Genomic DNA, 16,971 nt, shown 5'->3' with positions numbered 1-16,971 from the left:
GAAGCCTCCTCGAGGCCCCACCTACCCCACTGATAGATGAAAACTTATTCGCGAGCACGCGACGCGTTGTCGGACTTTTCCTTCTTTCCCTCCTCAGTTTAGAATCTTCGTCGATAGCACCCAATGGACTGAGTTCACCTCAATGCCTTGCCCTGGTCGTGACAGCCGGGGGGCAAAATCGGGGGCATCAAACTCCCCTTACCCAGGGTACTTTGGTACTTCCGTCTTCGTCAGTGCAGGATTTCCTCCACTTCTGCTCAGAAAAATAGAAACTGAACTAGACCGGGGCCCAGTCACCATACCCACTTTTCCTTTCAGCTCGTCTGTTTAATTGGCCTAGTCGGTATTCACTCGTCGATGCGATCGATAAGTTTATCTTATCAATCTTAACATCGCAGTTAAATTGTTAACCAATGAAGTAGCAGAATTTGAAGGAAGAGTGGGCATATTGACCACGGCCCCGGTCTAGTTCAGTTTCTATTTTTCAAAGTAGAAGCGGTAGACCATATTGTCCACCACTCTACAGTTAAACCCCTTATAAATTCAAGCAATTCAGGCCAGCGCGTTTCTATATAATAATAGTCTGAATTTGCTCGCGTCGCTTCGTTCGTCAGTCGCGTGACTCTTCGCTGCGCTACGGGACGCTTCCTCCGTCTCTCTCGCTCCTGTAATTTAAAGCGCGATAGTTAGCTTATTGTTACGAATCCTTGTTGAAATGCACAATAGTGGGGCACGCTCAGTTTGGTGTGGACCAATCAGGAGCGTCCCATGGAAGGAACCAATTAGGAGTGTCCCTGGGTCCCGAGGTTCGGGACAACTTAAGGTCGGGGACGCGGGACAGTGGGACCATTGTTATTGGTTACACAGTTGGATATATACGATGACCGTACCCACGGTCTTAGATAGTTCTTGCTTGGTTCTTCAAGCAAGCAATACACATTCACTGCACTCATACACTTTGAGTGGCATTCCAATTTGACTGTATTACCCGTGCGATAGGAGCTTGCCCTTTGTTCTATCTTCATAATTACCAACCCCAGCATCCTGTGGAGCCCGTGCTCCCTTACAGACAGACGACCCTAACAGTCGAGTGGTTTGTAATAGGAGACAAGGTCTACCTTATTCGAAAAAACCTCAAAACTAGTAGGCCAAGCGACAAACTCGACTTCAAGAAGCTCGGCCCGTTCAAGATTTTGAAGAAGGTAGGAGCCTCCAACTATAAATTGGACCTCCCGCCTACTATAAGATTACGCACCAAGGTGTTTCAAATCTCACTTCTAGAGCCAGCTCCACGGGGAGCCCGCCTAGACCAAACCACCGAAGTGGAAGAGGACGAGACTAAATAGGAAGTCTACGACATCCTCGACTCGAGGGAAGGACCCTCGGGACTAGAATACCTAGTCAACTGGAAAGACTAGACTCACGAGCACGATAAGTAGGAACCACTTTCAAATTTGACTAACTGTAGCAAAGAGCTACAAAGATTTCATCAGCTTAACCGGGACAGGCCTAGGGCCTCCGGAAGGCGCACCCGGAGGGGAGCGGCAGTCAGCTAGCTACAGAAGGTGCGGGCAGTGCTGCAGACGACTCCAAGAAGGAGGCGAAGTCGGCCTTCATCGAGGCCCAGTCAATGGCGGAGTCCTCGTGAGTCAGGATTTTCGTCACCTTGGCTTGGAACGCCGCGCGTTGGCGCTGTGCACGTCGCCGATGGGCAGCCGCAGTCTGGCTCTTCTCGACAGCGGCGGCGCTTTTCGCGGCAGCGGCAGTGGCAGCGGCCGCGAACTCAGCAGCGGCAGCAGCATGCAGAGCAGCAGCTTCCTCGTCCAAAGCAATGGCCTCATCCTCCACGGCCTCAATTTGAGCGCGCTCGCGCTGAAGTGCGCGCGCTAGGACGGAGGTCAGAATCAGGGAACTTGCAGTTTTGAGAGGGAACGTACGGTCAGGACCGTCCAGGCCGCACTGCATATTTCCAACGCGGGTACACTCGCCGCAGCGTTTAGCACCCGGCGGAGCTCGACAAGTCAGGGAGTTCTCACGGCACCGCATACAGGAGGGCATGGCTTCTTCGGATAAGGATAGGGCAGCAGCGCGTTTGTGGCGACGAAGAGTGCTTTTCGCGATCGTTTTCTTAGGAAGGAAACTCATAGTTAGCTATGCGCGGTTAGGTTGATTGAGGGAAACTCACCAGGACTTCTGGCTGCCGACTAACGATTGTTGGCTTCGGGACGAAGCCTGGAGGGAGAGGTCGTCGTGTTACGATCCTGGTTCAAAGGTGCAGAGGGCGTTGCCCGCTCGCGATAGATTGGCTGGAGCGGCATTTAGGGTAGGGCTCTCGGCAAGGCGGATGAAGCCAATCAGAAGGCACTCAGTATGATCAGTACGCTCAATTGGCTCAGTGGCAAAAGAGCACACTGAGCACACTGAGCATACTGAGCACACTGAGCACATTGAGCATGCTGAGCATATAGGATAAGGATTCTGATTGGTTGTTCATAGTTCTATATAGGAGCCGGCAGGACGCTCTCTGGGAAGAACGGTTCTGCAGCTATCAATGCATCTGGTTAAGCAGACATTGGTTGTGTGTTGAAAGCCTGTCTTTCGCAATCTGTGCACGATACTCCTTGCCTCCTAGCATCTCCTACCTGCCGTCCCAGACCCCACAATCCTAGGCCGGGCCTAGCTCCGTGGACCCTGTTGTCAAGATTGTAACACGTTGACCTGCGCCTTGATGGGGAAGATGCGGAGGGCATTATCAAAAGCCTTAACCCAGGCCGGAGGCAGTTTGATCGCACATCTCGACGTGAGAAGCTCCCACGACGAAACAGATACTTTGGCCTGCCGTAATTCTTTCAGGGCTTGCCGGAATAGAGCCTGGTCTTCACCCTATTGCCATTGGACTGTGGTTCAGAATACCGACTTATCAAACGAAAGGTGAGATTCTGGCGAGGCGCAAGGGCGGGACTTTGTCCGCGGGTTACGGCAGCAGCTACAGAAACTCTTACGTTCGACGCAGCTCTCTGCGAATAAAGTTAGCAAGGAAACCAAGGAATATAGATCTAATAGACTTACCTGCTACCTGCCGCGATTACGGCAATCCGCGTAATTAAGGACGATCCGTCGAGGGCCTCGGAACGACCGGAATTGATCGATATCCTTCTCAACGCCGCAGGTGTGGCAAACTTTGCGGGCAGCCGCCTCCGCCGCGTCCGCTATAGATACCGAATAACCTGGCCATAATAGGCAAAACGGTACTACAGAGGAAAGGAGGTTAGCTACGAAGAGCGGGTAGATTGTAAGGTTCGTCGAAGGTACTACGATACGAATAATTATTGGAAAAGAAAAGCAATTATGGGGTGGGCGAGGAAATTGACGCGGGGCTAAAGGGCAATTCGCGTAGTCACGTACGCAAGCCCACCCTTACGCACGCCCCACTACGCCAGAAAGCATTTAAACGCTTATATCTCAGCCAATTTCCATTATAATACGAATTGGACTCTAGATTCAAAATTTCCGTAGAGTTATACACATAATGATACCGGTTACATCAATTTTGGAAAGTGTGCTGACCGAATGGCAGATAGGCACGTGATAGGGGCTGCCCATATTGAGAAATTGGGTCCACTTCTCTATACAGGTCAGCCAACCCAGACACGCGATAAGGCATCTTATCAATTTCACATGGTAATTTTCTCAGAGTTTCGCAGTAATATTGTCCTCTGGGCAGGATAATAGAGACTACTCCCAATACTAAAAGGAAACCTAGAAGAAAAAAGAACAGCAACGCGTCGCGTCAATCTGTGATGATCCGTCCTTGCACTGGAAAATGCAACACTGAACAATGACAGAAGGGGGTACATACCTACTACCTAGGTGCCTACCAATAATTGCAGCGAGAAATTATTTGATGGAAACCCCCCACTCACTCATCTATCTATTCTAAACGTCTAGGGAGCCTGTAGCATGCACCGGGCACGGTCTACTGGCAAGGTAGCCCTAAACCGATAGCATGCGAACTGTTGCCGCTTCATCCGCCTCGCTAATTAGATCCGTTGCGTGGGGGACAGGCAGTTAAACGCGAGGAAATGGCGAAGCATTCCGGTTGTCAACATTACCGGGTTCCGTTGTTCCACTCTTTGTCAAGTGCGGATCTCGCGGCACGATGCTGTGGCTCCTCTTTGACTTAGCCAGCATCGTTTGTTTTTGTTGTTGATGCATCACGAGGAACTGCAGCTACGCAGCCAATGGTGACATCGCATCGACGAAAACATGGTAATTTGTATGGCATTATGAACTATCGAAACTAAAGTAGCTGAACTACTAATAGACTGCAAGACTCAATATGGCCCATCAGTAATCTAACCCTCGTAACTCCTTCCTTCTATACTTGTCCATGACGCTATATAATTCCACGAAATCCCAATCAAAACTTGATAAAAAAAAAGGCGTAGCGTATGACAAGGCTCGGGGGTTGATGCCTAAAGCTTTAGGCCTATCCACTAAGCTGTCTTGGCCTTTAAAGTAATTAGAGACTTTTTAGGATTCTCGTCTTGTTAATGTCTCAGAGCTTTGCAGCTCGGCGTGTTTATTGTCTACTTGACAATGCCAGCCAGGCAGGCTGTACTTTGGCGGCGGCGATATCTAGATGGAAAGCTATTTTCCAGAGGACTCGGAGGCTGCCGTGTGTAGCATCCCAGGTAGACCCTCCCGATTAGGGGTTGCTCACATAACTCTGGGCTCGTCTCAAGTCGTCGGCGTTCTGATGGCCTTGATCAGGGTGCTTTTCATGCTCTAGTTCAGAAGACGACGAGAAATTCTCCTCGTCCTCGTCACCGCTGGCGTACTTGCTCTTGGCCCGAATCTGGGCGCCATACTTCCAGAACAGGAACGGAATGAGGCAGCAGCCAAGAGCGAGGAAGCCGAGCAGGCTCGAGGCCCACTCCATTCCTAGGCGCTCGTACATCTGCTCTGTGAACAGAACAGTAGCGGCGCCCCAGAATGAACGAATGCACGTCTTTGCGGCAAGGGCTGAGGCCGCCTGGGTCTGGTACGAGTCGACAAGATAGTTGTTGGCGGAATTGTAGAGGAAGATGAAGCCAAATCCGACGGGCAGTCCGGCAAGACAAGGGCCAACCCAGGTCAGACGCTCGTAAGATGTCCAGGCAAATATGAAGAGACCCAGGGGAATGAACCAGCAGCTCAACATCATGGGGATCAAACGGATCTCGGCGGGCGGTTTGCCGTTGTACTTCTTAGCGGTCTCGAGGTAGTGCTTGTTGACCCACGGCGCGCAGAAGGCGGCGCAAACGACGCCAAACGCGATAGGAATGAACATCAAGCCAGTAATGCTGGCCGAGTAGCCTTTGCCCTTTTGGAAGACGATAGGGTAGGCGACAAAGAACATGTAGAGCAGCCCATAGAGAACCGACATGTAGAGGCTGATGAGAAGGACAATGAGCTCTCGGAAGAGGAGCTGGAACGGACGGATCAAGAAGATTCCCAGGCGCTCAGAGAATGGCCGCAGGTCAAGATCCTGCTCGGTAACGTGGTCGGCGTTGCCCGTCTCCTTGCGCATTTTCTTGGCACGTCTGTCAAGAATAGTGGGTGCGTATGTCTCGGGAACAGTGAAGGTGATCAGAACCCAAACGACAAAAGCCGCGATGAGTTGGATCCAGTATAGCCAGCGCCAGCCGCAGGCGTCAGCCAAGAAGCCGCCAACGAGGGGGCCAACTGTGGGTTTCGCGGTTAGAGGAGCGCAGTGTCACGGAAAAGGGGGGGAACATACTCGCAGGGCCAATGAAAGGGGCGGCAGAGAAGGCAGCCATGGGTACGCCCCTCTCCTCCGTGCGCCAAAGGTCGGCAAGCGTGCCGCCAACGAGCGTCATGGGCGCGGAAAAGGCAATGCCGTCAAGGGTCCGGAAGGCGATCAGAGTTCCGATATTCTTGGCCACAGCGGAAGGGATGATGAAGACGACGGCAATAGAGAGGGTCGAGCCACTGTGAAGGCTGGTAAGCACATACGACCTCTTCCTGGTGACCGGATGGAAAGACATACTAGATGACGCGGCGTCCGTAGATTTCAGAAAGCGGTGCAAAGATCATGGGCCCTGCGGCAAGACATTAGCCTCCTGTCCGTTCACCTTCATTGCCCCAGCCTGGCGGGAGCTCCAAGTACTGCTTACCGACACCGAATCCAACAACAAAGACTGTGATAGAAACCAAAGCAACCTCCTCGCTGACGTTGAACTCTTCGGCAACACCGGGGATATCGGCTGTGATGACACTGGAGCAGAAAGCGACAATGAAGCAAGTGACGGCAACGACCATGGTGCAGTACCACTTGTAGGCGCGGGACCAGTTCTTGGGGTTCTCGGGGTCGCCCTCGACGAAAGTGACGAGCTTGTAGTTTCGCTCGGTGCCGTTCAGAGGCCCGGCCGGCAACACGCCCGTCTTAGTCTCGATCTCGTACTCGGCCATGTTTGCGTTGGCCGAGAGGGTGCGGTAGGGCAAGTTGACATCGACGGGCTCGTGGGCAGCCGATGCCGTGCCTGTTCTTGCGACAGCGGCGGCATGGTGAGAGGAGCGTGCTGAGCTGGAGCGGCGAGCCGGCTCTATGGGCCGAGGACCTGCGTTGGCCATCCTGATTCGGGTGTGTGGGTGAGTAGGTAGACGATGCGTCGTTTGTTACTCCCCAGCGAGAATGCTTGGAGTCCCCAGCGAGAATGCTTGGAGTGAGCGGCTTCCGATTCCTCGAGGGAAAAAGAAAAGTAGCGAAAGCGAAGGTGGTCAAGAAAGGAATGCAATCCGGCTCGTGCTTGAGCCTGGCCCCTGTGTCGATGTCGAAGAATTAGATATCCAACCCAAGATTGACAATCCAGCTTGGCGGCGGCCCTGTCGAGTCTTATAGATGGCAACAAACAAGCTGGAAACGGCCGTCTCTCGGGAATGTTCGGAAATGTTGGACAGGTACTGGAGGTTGTGACCGGGTTGCGGGTTTTTTCCCTGCATCGATCTTCATCCTCAATGCGGCAGCAGATGGGGCCGGAGCGCAGTGCGGTATCTGCATGGCCGCCCACGACACCAAAAAGAGAAGGCATGGTATTTGCGAACACCATACCCACTCGACAGGGGTCTTTTGGCATTTCTTCGTTGGGCGAATGGCAAAAGAATCCACGGCTGGCCCCACGTCTCGGCGTCGCGTCCAGAGTTAAAGGCGAGCTCGACCAAATATTTGGCTGTTATCGCCTCTGTCTCTGCCCGTGACGCAGTGCCCGCTTCTCAGCTGCGCTAAGCTTAGTCTGCATCGGTGCGGCGGTATATGCACGGGAGAGAAGCCGCAGCTGCAGAGTCTGCTTCGCTACCTATCGAGTGTTGTTGTTAGCCTCCCGTCAGTGTCTTGTGTCCTTCGATTGGCCAAAATACTTACCTAGAGGGGTCTCTTTGCTTGGTGCATCACGCATCATGAATCCCAGCGAGACAGACGCGCGCACAGAGGCCCCACATAGGTCCACAGGAAAGAAAAGATGCAAACAGGACAAAAGGATACCGGTGTGGAGTGTGCTTCTTTGACGAGCAGCAGATTCCGAGAAGGCGACGCGGTGGAGAGTTCGTTCATTCGCGGCCCGTCCTGCAATAAAAAAAATGCAGTCGCAGAGCGCCTGGAAGGGGCCTGGAAGATGCTTGCCGTTGGTTTGCCCAAGCCCTGGGGTGCTGGATCTGAAAATGAGGTCACTGCACGCCCGTAGCGGCTAGCCTGTCAAGTGGACACTCGAATCTGTGGGAAATGGGTAAGCGAAGTGTTCTTGGCGCTCTTCAGGGCTCGCCACCTGTAGAGCGAGCTCTGTATTGGCACTTACACCTGTCAAGCCCAAACTAACGAGCCGTTGCTTCTCTCCATGTTCGGATCGTATCCCATCAAAAGCGGTCCATTGTCAATAGCCCATGCAGGCTGTGTCCAGTAAAGTGTGCGCATCAGGCGTCAAGGACAAGAACAAGCTGCCAGGCCAATAAGAAGCTTTCTTTGTTGCAAAGCCCGAGGCGAGCGCGAGAGAGGTTTCCTCCCAGGTTTGAACGACACGACGGCACAACCCGTCTTACTTGCCGAGTTTGCTCCGGCCTCGGACGTCTTTAAATCCTTCTGGGAACGGCACGGCAGCGACAACGCGACGACAACGACAACGACAACGACCAACCGAAAACTCGGTATTTCATCTGACCCCTGCCCCGCTCCTTCGACTTGCAAAGCCGGCCATATGCGCCTCTCACCCCTGGGGTCACGGATGGAGCTGCGTGGCATGTCGTTACCTTGGTTGAGTAGCGAACTAGCCTAAACATTTGCAGCTTCGTTCCAAATCACCTGAAATGCCCCATTCACGATTCTACAACCCCTGAATGACTCAGACTCCCAAACTTCACTGCTGCTGCTGCAGCTGTTGTCGACTATCCCCGATACACTAGGACTCTGGATGTGCATATATGGTGCGCAGATGCCTCGCACCATATGCGTCGCCTATCATCATTAAATCGTTGATGATTGTCATTGATGACTGCCCAGACAGCTCGTTCTCTCAGCTCGGGTCAGGCAAAAATTCCACCTTAGGCCAGCCAAGCATCTCGGGCCGTTCGCTATCCACAATAGCTGCTAAACTAGAGAGACTTGGCGTCCATCGACGAGTTTGCATCTTGGCGACTTGGCATCGACATCAGCACGTTCCAATGCTTGGCTACCTGTGGCTACCTTGCCGCGGCGGGCAGCGTTCGTGATAGGTGCTTGGCTACATGGGTCGCAGGGGTGTCATCGGACCATGCCAAGGGCTTTCTCGAGGCTTACTGGCTTCAACCTCTCCCATCTCGTGGAATGCGTTCTTGACTCTTACCTGCGCCAGGGACTGTGCAGGTTTTTTGGCTCACGTCCTCGAACGAAGCTTCGACCCCTTCTCCAAGGCTCAACATATACACAGTTCAAATTTCGTGATTCAGTAGCTAGTTCAATGACCCCTACCCCCAGATACTCTTGTGATCTCCAGTACACTTTCCCAAACCGAGTCCATTGCAGTATGCATCTGTAATCCCTCCCTAGGCTCCGCTTTGGAGAACCAGGGCGTCTAGCTGATCAAACAAACAACAACTAAACCGAGGGCCAAATTTTCAAGTGCTGGTAGTGAGGACAAGGTCTATCGTTTCATTGCCTCACGGAGGAGAGGCTGAAGCTCCCATCATCTCGGGTAAAATGGCTCCGTAAACACGCGCTCGCGTGTTTCTGGAATCGGGCGTTTGCAGACCAAGTGAGGGAGGGCCAGGTGACGTTGAACCGTGGCGGCGATGTGGAGAGAATGCAAAGCACTTGGGAATTATGAGTTGACACACATCATTCGCCTTGTACCGACGAGAATATGGCAAGCAGGGCAATCGTCCGACACGTTTGCTCTGGTTACGACGTTACATTCGTCACAATGTCAGAACGAACGGATCTGTGAATGGCGAGTGTTTTGCTCAGGGGTCAGGGGCTGTCTAGTGACTAGTTCGTCTTCTCCCCATTCCAACGATAGCGACCAAGAATGAAAAATCATGTTCCTTGCTCTGGCAGGTATTCAGCTGAGGAAATTATATGTGCTCTTCGTGCATCACGAGGAAGGTCGGCGGACTAGGATAAGATGTCGGTATTGTTCAATCGGAATGGATGTCGTTTGACATAAATCGACAGTGCTTCTCCGATTTGAAAAAAAGACAACCTGGTGGCATTTTGTGTACATACAAGCCAGAAAGTGAGCAGGAATGCGAAGTTGAAAAGAAAACAATGGTCGCTGGAAGGGAGGTGGTGGATAACAATACCATGCTGGAGCCGAAGGCGTGCGTGGTGATGGACAAGACGAAGAGAGAGCAAGGACTTTCTGGTGGCCCGAACAGTCAATGGGCTGAAGGTTCCATGGTAGTGGAACAAGAAGGAAAAAAAGACAAAAGACAAAAAATAGGGGACTTGACGGCTCCGCCGAGACTTGAACTCGGAAGTCCATCACAGGTACTACACGCCGTGCCGTGGTGTCAAACTCAATCGGCCGGCGCGAGTACAAATAGAACAAGAATGCTGCATTGACGAAAGGGTCTTCCTTGCACACACCTTCCAATCCTTACCCAAGTCTACCAGACCAACCAAATCCATCAAATCAACCACAAGCATATACTTAACGCGGCCCAACTAGCACAACCGGCATGTTCCGATCCGTCGCACGCGCTGGAAAAGGGAGGCATTCGGACGAAAGCTCGCCGCAAAATCCAGATCATGAAGACGTATGCGGTACCGGTGCGCCCTAGGCGCAGAACGACAACACGACAACAATTTCCTTAGCCTGCTCTGGGGACTTGTCCGGCGATATCAATAGGATACCAGGGAATGGTTGGAGCGATTGAGAGTGGTCGCTAGTACGGTCCGCCCGATCCCAGCAACACGGACAGCTACCTAATTATCGGCCCGGCAGGAAATGGCAGCTGGCGGACGGTGGCAGCAGAAGGAAGTTGTGGAGTAACCCTAACCCTATCTCGTTAAGCTTTCCGCTTTCAGCTAGCGCAGCTGACGGCAGTAATCTCGGTGCAGGGCGGGCACGTGACCGTCTGGGATACGCGGTAATTCCAAAATTTCATCGGGCCAGGTCGGCCGCTCGACCTTGGTGCTCTTAACCCTGCACAGCGACTCCGCCAAAGCACAGGACCAGCTGTCATTACAATCGCTCTCTCGACCGTCTAGCTGCCCGCCAATGCCTGCCACGACTCGTCTGTTATATACGGGGCCCATCTGAAGAATTAAACGCGCCAAAACCATGGCGCGGCACATTGAGCAGGACGTGCACGCCGCGTTTGTCGAATTTCGCGCAGAGGGTAAGTTCGTTCCGTTGTATTCGCTCTTACCGCGTCGCTGTACGGATACTCGCTGGTCGGTACACGTACCTGCGAGTACACAGGATTGACAGTAACCTGCCTACTGTACCGTCATCTTACGATCCATCAATGGCCTCTGTGCTAACCTCGCGCTCCTCGGTCGGCCCGGCTCCACCCCAGAGGGCGACAAGTGCATGTCGGTGCAGTGCATCTACTGTCAGCAGGTGCGCGCGAAGAACACGACGCGCCAGAAGCAGCACCTGGCCCAGTGCGCCACCTACCTCCAAGCCCACCCCGACGTGGTCATCGGCGGACCCTCCCACCCTCACCCTGGCGGCATCGGTGGCATCACCGACGCCGCCGCCGACGGCTATGCCGACAGCCCCAGCCTCGACGGCTCGGCCGATCCCACCACTGCCCTGAGCGGCTACCCCGCTCCCACCCCTACCCGCGTCCCCGGCGTCAATGTCAACGTCAACGGCACCCCCAACATCCAGCCTCCCCGCCACTCGCTGTCCACGCCCGCCGACGGAACCCCCTCGGCTAAGCGCCAGAAGGTCGCTAAGGCTAACACGTCGAGCCTCCCAGAGATCCCTCTGCGCGAGGTCCATGCCGCCTTCGTCGAGTTCCGCGTAAAGGACGACGACAAGTGCGTGTCGGCCCGCTGCATCTACTGCAACCAGGTCCGCGCAAAGAACACGTCGCGCCAGCGCGACCACCTGCTGTCCTGCTCCGGCTACCAGTCGGTGCTCAAGGAGAAGATCCCCGCCAACAACCTCCGCCACCAGTTCGACGAGGACGATGTCGCCAGCTCGCTGGCCCTCCCTTCGCCCACCCTCGACCTCGACTTCCGGCTTAGCATCCGCGTCAAGCCCAAGATCAACGTCGGCACGGGCAACTTTGGCCGCCAGAGCTGGATCTCGTGCATCGGCGGGCAGTGGGCTGGCCGCTGGGGCAAGGGCACCGTCCTCGTGAGTCTTCCCCTTCCTCTCTGCGCCTAGTTCCTCGACTAACCCGTGTGTCTTTCTTGCAGCCCGGAGGCCAGGACATGCAGACGACAGTCAAAGACATGTCGACTCACATCTCGGCCCGATACCTGATCCAGACGCAGGACGATAACCCGGCCGTCATCACCTGCAACATCAAGGGCTGGTGGCTCGGCGAAAAGGACATCATGGAGCGGCTCCAAGATCCCGTCGCGGCGGATAACATTGCTGCGCAGCGGTACAAGTTCCGCGTCACCATGGAGCTCGAGACTGGCGATCCGCGCTACGCCGAGATCAACACGGGCATCTGGGTTGGAAGCGGCTGCCGCCGAGGCGCCGAGATTGTTTACGACGCCTACCGGGTCAACTGAGCCCTTCCGGCTCGTGGACCGCTCTCGGGCACAACAGAATGGACGGCAATTTTTTAACTGTGATGACTTTGCCGAGCCAGCGCTATCGCCGCATGACCTTGCAGGGGCCTGGACGTATCTTGTGTGTATACCATGTATGATATGATAATTCGGGGAATTTTTTTTAAAAGGTTTCGTGTGGCCCGAGGGGCCCCGACGCGGTGTATTTAGCCGCGTCGCCTCTACATTATTATCACTGCCCCGCCTTTATGACAGGCACGCGGGCTTGGGAGCTGTCAGGAGTAGCTTAATAACATCTCTTGCTTTCCTCTTGCCATGTCTGGACTTTCGGCTCTGGAGTCTACGAGTGAGAGGAGGTTGCGCCCGGGCTTAGCTATTTTTCGATAGGGTCTGCACGCCACACTCTTCACCAACCACCGCATTGGCTCCCTAAAATCGGAGGCTCAACAGATTGCTACCACCATTCCGGGACACAGGAATAGGCGCCGTCCAAGGCTACCAAGGTCCACTGGCGACTGGGGTGATCGAGATGCGGCCCTGACCTGGCTAAATACCTAGACTTGTTCAACGAACGGCCGACGGCCGAAATACACGTGACGGCAGCCTCACGACAACTACCGAGACTCGACAAACCAGACACCAACTCCAGACACGATTCACAGCCCTGACCAATAGTCTCAGAATACGAGAAAGTGCGACTCGCACTCTTACTCAGACTTTGGCCACCTTTTGGCCACCTTTTGGCCACCTTTTGACCACCAAGCTGCATCACGCAGCAGCCGGTCGTCCTGGGAGAGGGCGTGACTCGCCCCAGCGTTGCGTCGACGCCCTCTTTCCGATCAGTTGGGTCATCCTGCCCTGCTTTCCCCGCAGTCTCAGCCCTAGCTAAGCTACCTACCTAGTACAGTGCCGAGGGTCCGTCAGTATGTTCTGCCCAGTCTGGGGGAAAGCAACCCCCTCTGTCTGTCTCTGTCTATGCTCTGTCTCTGTCTATGCTCTGTCTCTGTCTATGCTCTGTCTCTGTCTCTGTCCTGGTTTGCTGCAGAAAAAAAAGGCCCGGGAGGAGCACCTACCTGCCTGCCTGCTTGCTTGCCTGCCTGCTTGCTTGCCTGCTTGCTTGCTTACGTGAAGATGCTGTTGCGCTGGCAGAACAACTCTGGTCACACGGCGACGGGCTGCCCGCCCCCAAGCTCGCCCCCTCGCTCGGCCCTGCTTACTGTCCTGGGACGGACGGGAGAGACAGAGGGGGCTTTGTGTCACCTGCCTCCCTAATGGGCCCGGTCGGGGCTCGGTCTCGGGCCTCGTCCCACTCCTACGGTTCCTTCCTACCCAGAACCTTGATTGCGGGGAAGAGGAAAGAAATGGGGGAAGGGCATTCCTGTCAGGAGTCCATCCCAGTGCCCGACTCCGGCCCGATACGGCGGGGCCAGATGCAACGGTCGGGCGAGAAGACGGCACGCACTCACACACGCACGCACGCACGCACGCATGCACGCACCACGACCATGACTACGACTATTTGTCGCTAGAGAGGGTAATTAAGTGGATTCGGGTCAATTTTCCCCCTCTGTTAAACCACCATGGATGCAAAGTCTAATAATCACTTCACATGCTCGCGGCCAAGGAAACGAAAAAAAGGAGAGCAGAAAAAAGGACAGGAAAAAGCCCTCGCCTGTCTGAGGCCAGCTTTCTTCTACCTGCTCAGCCGAGCCGCTGTTGCTGCCCGCACGCCCGCACCCCTACCCCAGCCCCATCCGGCATCTGATCGCCCACTCTCGTCGGTCTGCCGGCCTGTGTCACGGACGCACCGGCCGGGAAGGGAGGGTTGCAGTGCCTGCTGAAATATTGAAAAAAGGAAAAGAACCGAAAACAGAAATCCCCGGCCCGCGTCCTACACCAACGCACCGCATCGCCGCCGATCTTGGCTGTTTGCTTTCCCTCCTCCCCCCCAGCAGCGCACTGATCCATTCTCGTAGATGACGAAGGTCATGATGCTGGCTCTTTACTTACTCGACGCTGACCGAGCGAGGCAGAATGGGTACCTTGGACAGGCTCGCTGGCGGGCTGGCAAGGCAAGGCAAGACGCGGTCACCAGCTCGCCATCACGGTTCCCTCCCTCGCCCTCTGGCGTGGCAGTGTCGACAGCTGCTGAGCGTGCATGGCCTCCTCTCGAGCATCAGAGACTCTCTCTGGATGCGACGCCAGCATGCCAGCATGCCAGCCTGAGCCAGCGGAGCGGCCAGAGAGAGTCTGGAGAAGACCAAGAAGACCAAGAGGCCAGCCATCCAGCCCCTAGCTATATTAAGACTGGCTATAATCACCGCTCGACCGGAGCCCCGGGAGCTACTCGATATCAGATTGATTGCTATTCAATCTAAACGCAATCTTCGTCTCCGGGACCAGCCGGTCTTGCATACCTACCTATCCAGCTGCCTTCCCTACCTACCTACCTATACTTCGTAATTAACTAGACGACCGGGCAGCCACTCCCGGCCTGTCCCTCCCGGCCATGCTGGGCCCCACGTTCCTCGGCCTCCTCCTCGCCACCTCCGGTCTCGTCCTCCATCGTGACACGGGTGTAGTAGCTGCCCCCCTGACCACCACCGCCGCCAACCATGCCGAACGGCGGTCGCGACCCGTCGCAGCAGCGCTTCAATGCGTCACGGCCTCATTCGCCAACGCCGTCAACCTCCCAGGGGTGACCGTGACGGTCGAGCGAGTCCTCGCGGTCCCCAACCGGGGCTCGTACGTAGAGCCCGGCAACTTAGGCTTCCCCCAAACGATCGACGTGCTCCCCGCGCTGTGCGCCGTGACGGTCCGCGTGACCAACACGAGCGATGTGCCCACCAAACCGGCATCTAGCTACCGCGTGGGCCTGTTCCTGCCGGCCGCAAACAACTACAACGGGCGGATGCTGACGGTCGGCTCGGCGTCGTTCGCGGGCGGGATCAACTGGCCGGGGATGGGCGAGGGCCCGCACTACGGCTTCGCGACCGTGTCGACGGACAACGGCCACAATTCCGCGGGGAGCGACCTGTCGTGGGCGACGCCGGCGCGGCTCTACGACTGGGGCTACCGCGCGCTGCACGGCGCCGTGGTCGTCGGCAAGCTGCTGACGGCGCACTACTACTCCGACACGGAAGTCGCGTACAGCTACTACAGCGGCTGCTCGACGGGCGGCCGCCAGGGCCTGCGCGAGATGGAGTACGACGCGCGCAGCTTCGACGGCGCGCTGATCGGCGCGCCGGCGTGGGACACGTCGCACTTGATGCCGTGGATCTCGAAAGTCGCGACGTGGCAGCTGGGCAGCAGCGGCGCCGGCAAGCTGAAGGCCGCGCAGCTGAGCATCCTCGCGGCCGAGGTCCTGCGGCAGTGCGACGCGCAGGACGGCGTCGCCGACGGCATCGTCAGCGCGCCAGCAAACTGCGCGTTCAATCTCAGCACGATAACCTGCGGCGACGCGTCGCGGTGCGTGACGCCCGCGCAGGCGGCCACCGCGCAGCGCATCTGGGGCGACTACGTCGTCGGCGGGCGGGGCGTGTACGAGGGGTTCGGGCTGAGCTCCGAGGACCAGTGGGCCGTCTACTTTGGCGATGACAGCACGCTGACGGGGTTTGACTTCGACTACGAGCGGTACTGGGTGTATAACCGGAGCAGCTACGCGTGGACCGACTACACGGACGGCGCGGTGGCGGACTCGGAGCGCGTCAACGCGGGGCAGGCGACGGCGGACGGCTTCGCGAACCTAGCGGGCTTCGCAGCCGGCGCGGGCGTCGCCGGGCGCCCCGGCAGGATCGTCATGTACCACGGGCTGGCGGACGGCTTGATCTCGCCGCGCACGACGCAGCGCTTCTACAACCGCACCATCGCCGCCACTGGCAGGACGGCTGACGTGGCACGGTCGTGGTTCAGGTTGTTTGAGGTCCCGGGGATGCAGCACTGCTGGTTCTCGAACCGGTACAACGCGCCCTGGGACTTTGCCGGGTCTGGCCAGGCGACGCAGCTGCGGCTGCTGCCGACGTTGGGCGTGGGCCTGCCGGCGGTTGGTGAGGGGTGGTCGGTGCCGGGCCACCTCAACGACTCGCGGTACGACGCGCTGGCGGCGCTGGTGCAGTGGGTCGAGGCCGGCCGCGCCGTCGACCAGATCATCGCCACTGCGTTCAATGCCGACTTCTCGGTCAACCGCACCCGCCCGCTGTGTCCGTTCCCGCAGCGCGCCGTCTACGGCAGCGGCAATGTCAACAGCGCGGCCAGCTGGCGGTGTGCTTGATGATGTGCGGTGTGTTTGATGGTGCGCGGTGTGCTTGATGGTGTGCGGTGTGCTTGATGGTGTGTGGCCTTGCCGCAGATGGTGAGTAGTATGTGGGCGCGAGTCTGCCTTGGTTGTGGAGATGACTTGCGGATGTAGTTAGCTAGACCTAATTAATATAATTTATTGCGTGTCTTGGCTGGCATGCTACCGGTCTGTACGCCGAATACCGTGCATGTGTAGCTCGTGTACTGTTAGTAAGTCTATATGGTTGCCATGGGATTGCGTGTGACGTTGATTTCGTTTTCTTCCTTTCGTCTGTCAAGATGCCGGTATCTATCCGTTAGCTGAAAAGGGACACTTGATGACAGCTTCTCTCCGGAACACGTTCACGTCACCTGTGCCCATTGCCCATTGCCCATTGCATGGGCAACGGAGGCATGAAGAGCGACATGTTAATGTGAAAGGGAACCTTTCACTGTATCCGTTTGGTTTG

At 56.1% G+C, this 16,971-nt stretch overlaps 5 protein-coding genes across 5 annotated transcripts; 3 read left to right on the top strand and 2 right to left on the bottom strand.

The window, feature by feature from the left end:
• Window positions 1-1,548: 1,548 nt before the first annotated feature.
• On the bottom strand, window positions 1,549-2,196 carry B0T26DRAFT_798355 (uncharacterized protein; the record flags this gene model as incomplete). The annotated part of the gene is made up of 3 exons (XM_060446942.1): window positions 2,186-2,196; window positions 1,938-2,127; window positions 1,549-1,886 (listed from the first exon to the last, which is right to left on the bottom strand). Exons 2-3 carry the CDS (start codon window positions 2,056-2,058, stop codon window positions 1,549-1,551), a joined length of 459 nt encoding a protein of 152 aa, XP_060303400.1. The 5' UTR covers window positions 2,059-2,127; window positions 2,186-2,196.
• A 2,512-nt stretch (window positions 2,197-4,708) lies between these two features.
• On the bottom strand, window positions 4,709-6,636 carry B0T26DRAFT_633282 (polyamine transporter 3; the record flags this gene model as incomplete). The annotated part of the gene is made up of 4 exons (XM_060436529.1): window positions 4,709-5,727; window positions 5,783-5,994; window positions 6,053-6,104; window positions 6,180-6,636. The coding sequence occupies 4 exons, from the start codon at window positions 6,634-6,636 to the stop codon at window positions 4,709-4,711; spliced, it is 1,740 nt and encodes a 579-aa protein (XP_060303399.1).
• A 3,779-nt stretch (window positions 6,637-10,415) lies between these two features.
• On the top strand, window positions 10,416-12,453 carry B0T26DRAFT_74857 (uncharacterized protein). The gene is made up of 4 exons (XM_060444980.1): window positions 10,416-10,516; window positions 10,589-10,869; window positions 11,050-11,840; window positions 11,903-12,453. The coding sequence occupies exons 2-4, from the start codon at window positions 10,812-10,814 to the stop codon at window positions 12,224-12,226; spliced, it is 1,173 nt and encodes a 390-aa protein (XP_060303398.1). The 5' UTR covers window positions 10,416-10,516; window positions 10,589-10,811; the 3' UTR covers window positions 12,227-12,453.
• A 654-nt stretch (window positions 12,454-13,107) lies between these two features.
• On the top strand, window positions 13,108-13,841 carry B0T26DRAFT_74890 (uncharacterized protein). The gene has a single exon (XM_060445024.1). The coding sequence runs from the start codon at window positions 13,219-13,221 to the stop codon at window positions 13,753-13,755; it is 537 nt and encodes a 178-aa protein (XP_060303397.1). The 5' UTR covers window positions 13,108-13,218; the 3' UTR covers window positions 13,756-13,841.
• Window positions 13,842-14,260: 419 nt separating this feature from the next.
• On the top strand, window positions 14,261-16,496 carry B0T26DRAFT_737168 (Tannase/feruloyl esterase; the record flags this gene model as incomplete). The annotated part of the gene is made up of 2 exons (XM_060443411.1): window positions 14,261-14,333; window positions 14,875-16,496. The coding sequence occupies 2 exons, from the start codon at window positions 14,261-14,263 to the stop codon at window positions 16,494-16,496; spliced, it is 1,695 nt and encodes a 564-aa protein (XP_060303396.1).
• Between the last annotated feature and the right edge of the window lie 475 nt (window positions 16,497-16,971).

The sequence above is a fragment of the Lasiosphaeria miniovina genome (assembly GCF_030549165.1).
Source record: "Lasiosphaeria miniovina strain SMH2392-1A chromosome Unknown B0T26scaffold_1, whole genome shotgun sequence".
NCBI classification, from domain to species: Eukaryota; Fungi; Ascomycota; class Sordariomycetes; order Sordariales; family Lasiosphaeriaceae; genus Lasiosphaeria; species Lasiosphaeria miniovina.
Note: the sequence above shows the minus strand (reverse complement) of the source record. Positions and strands in the feature narration are given on the sequence as shown.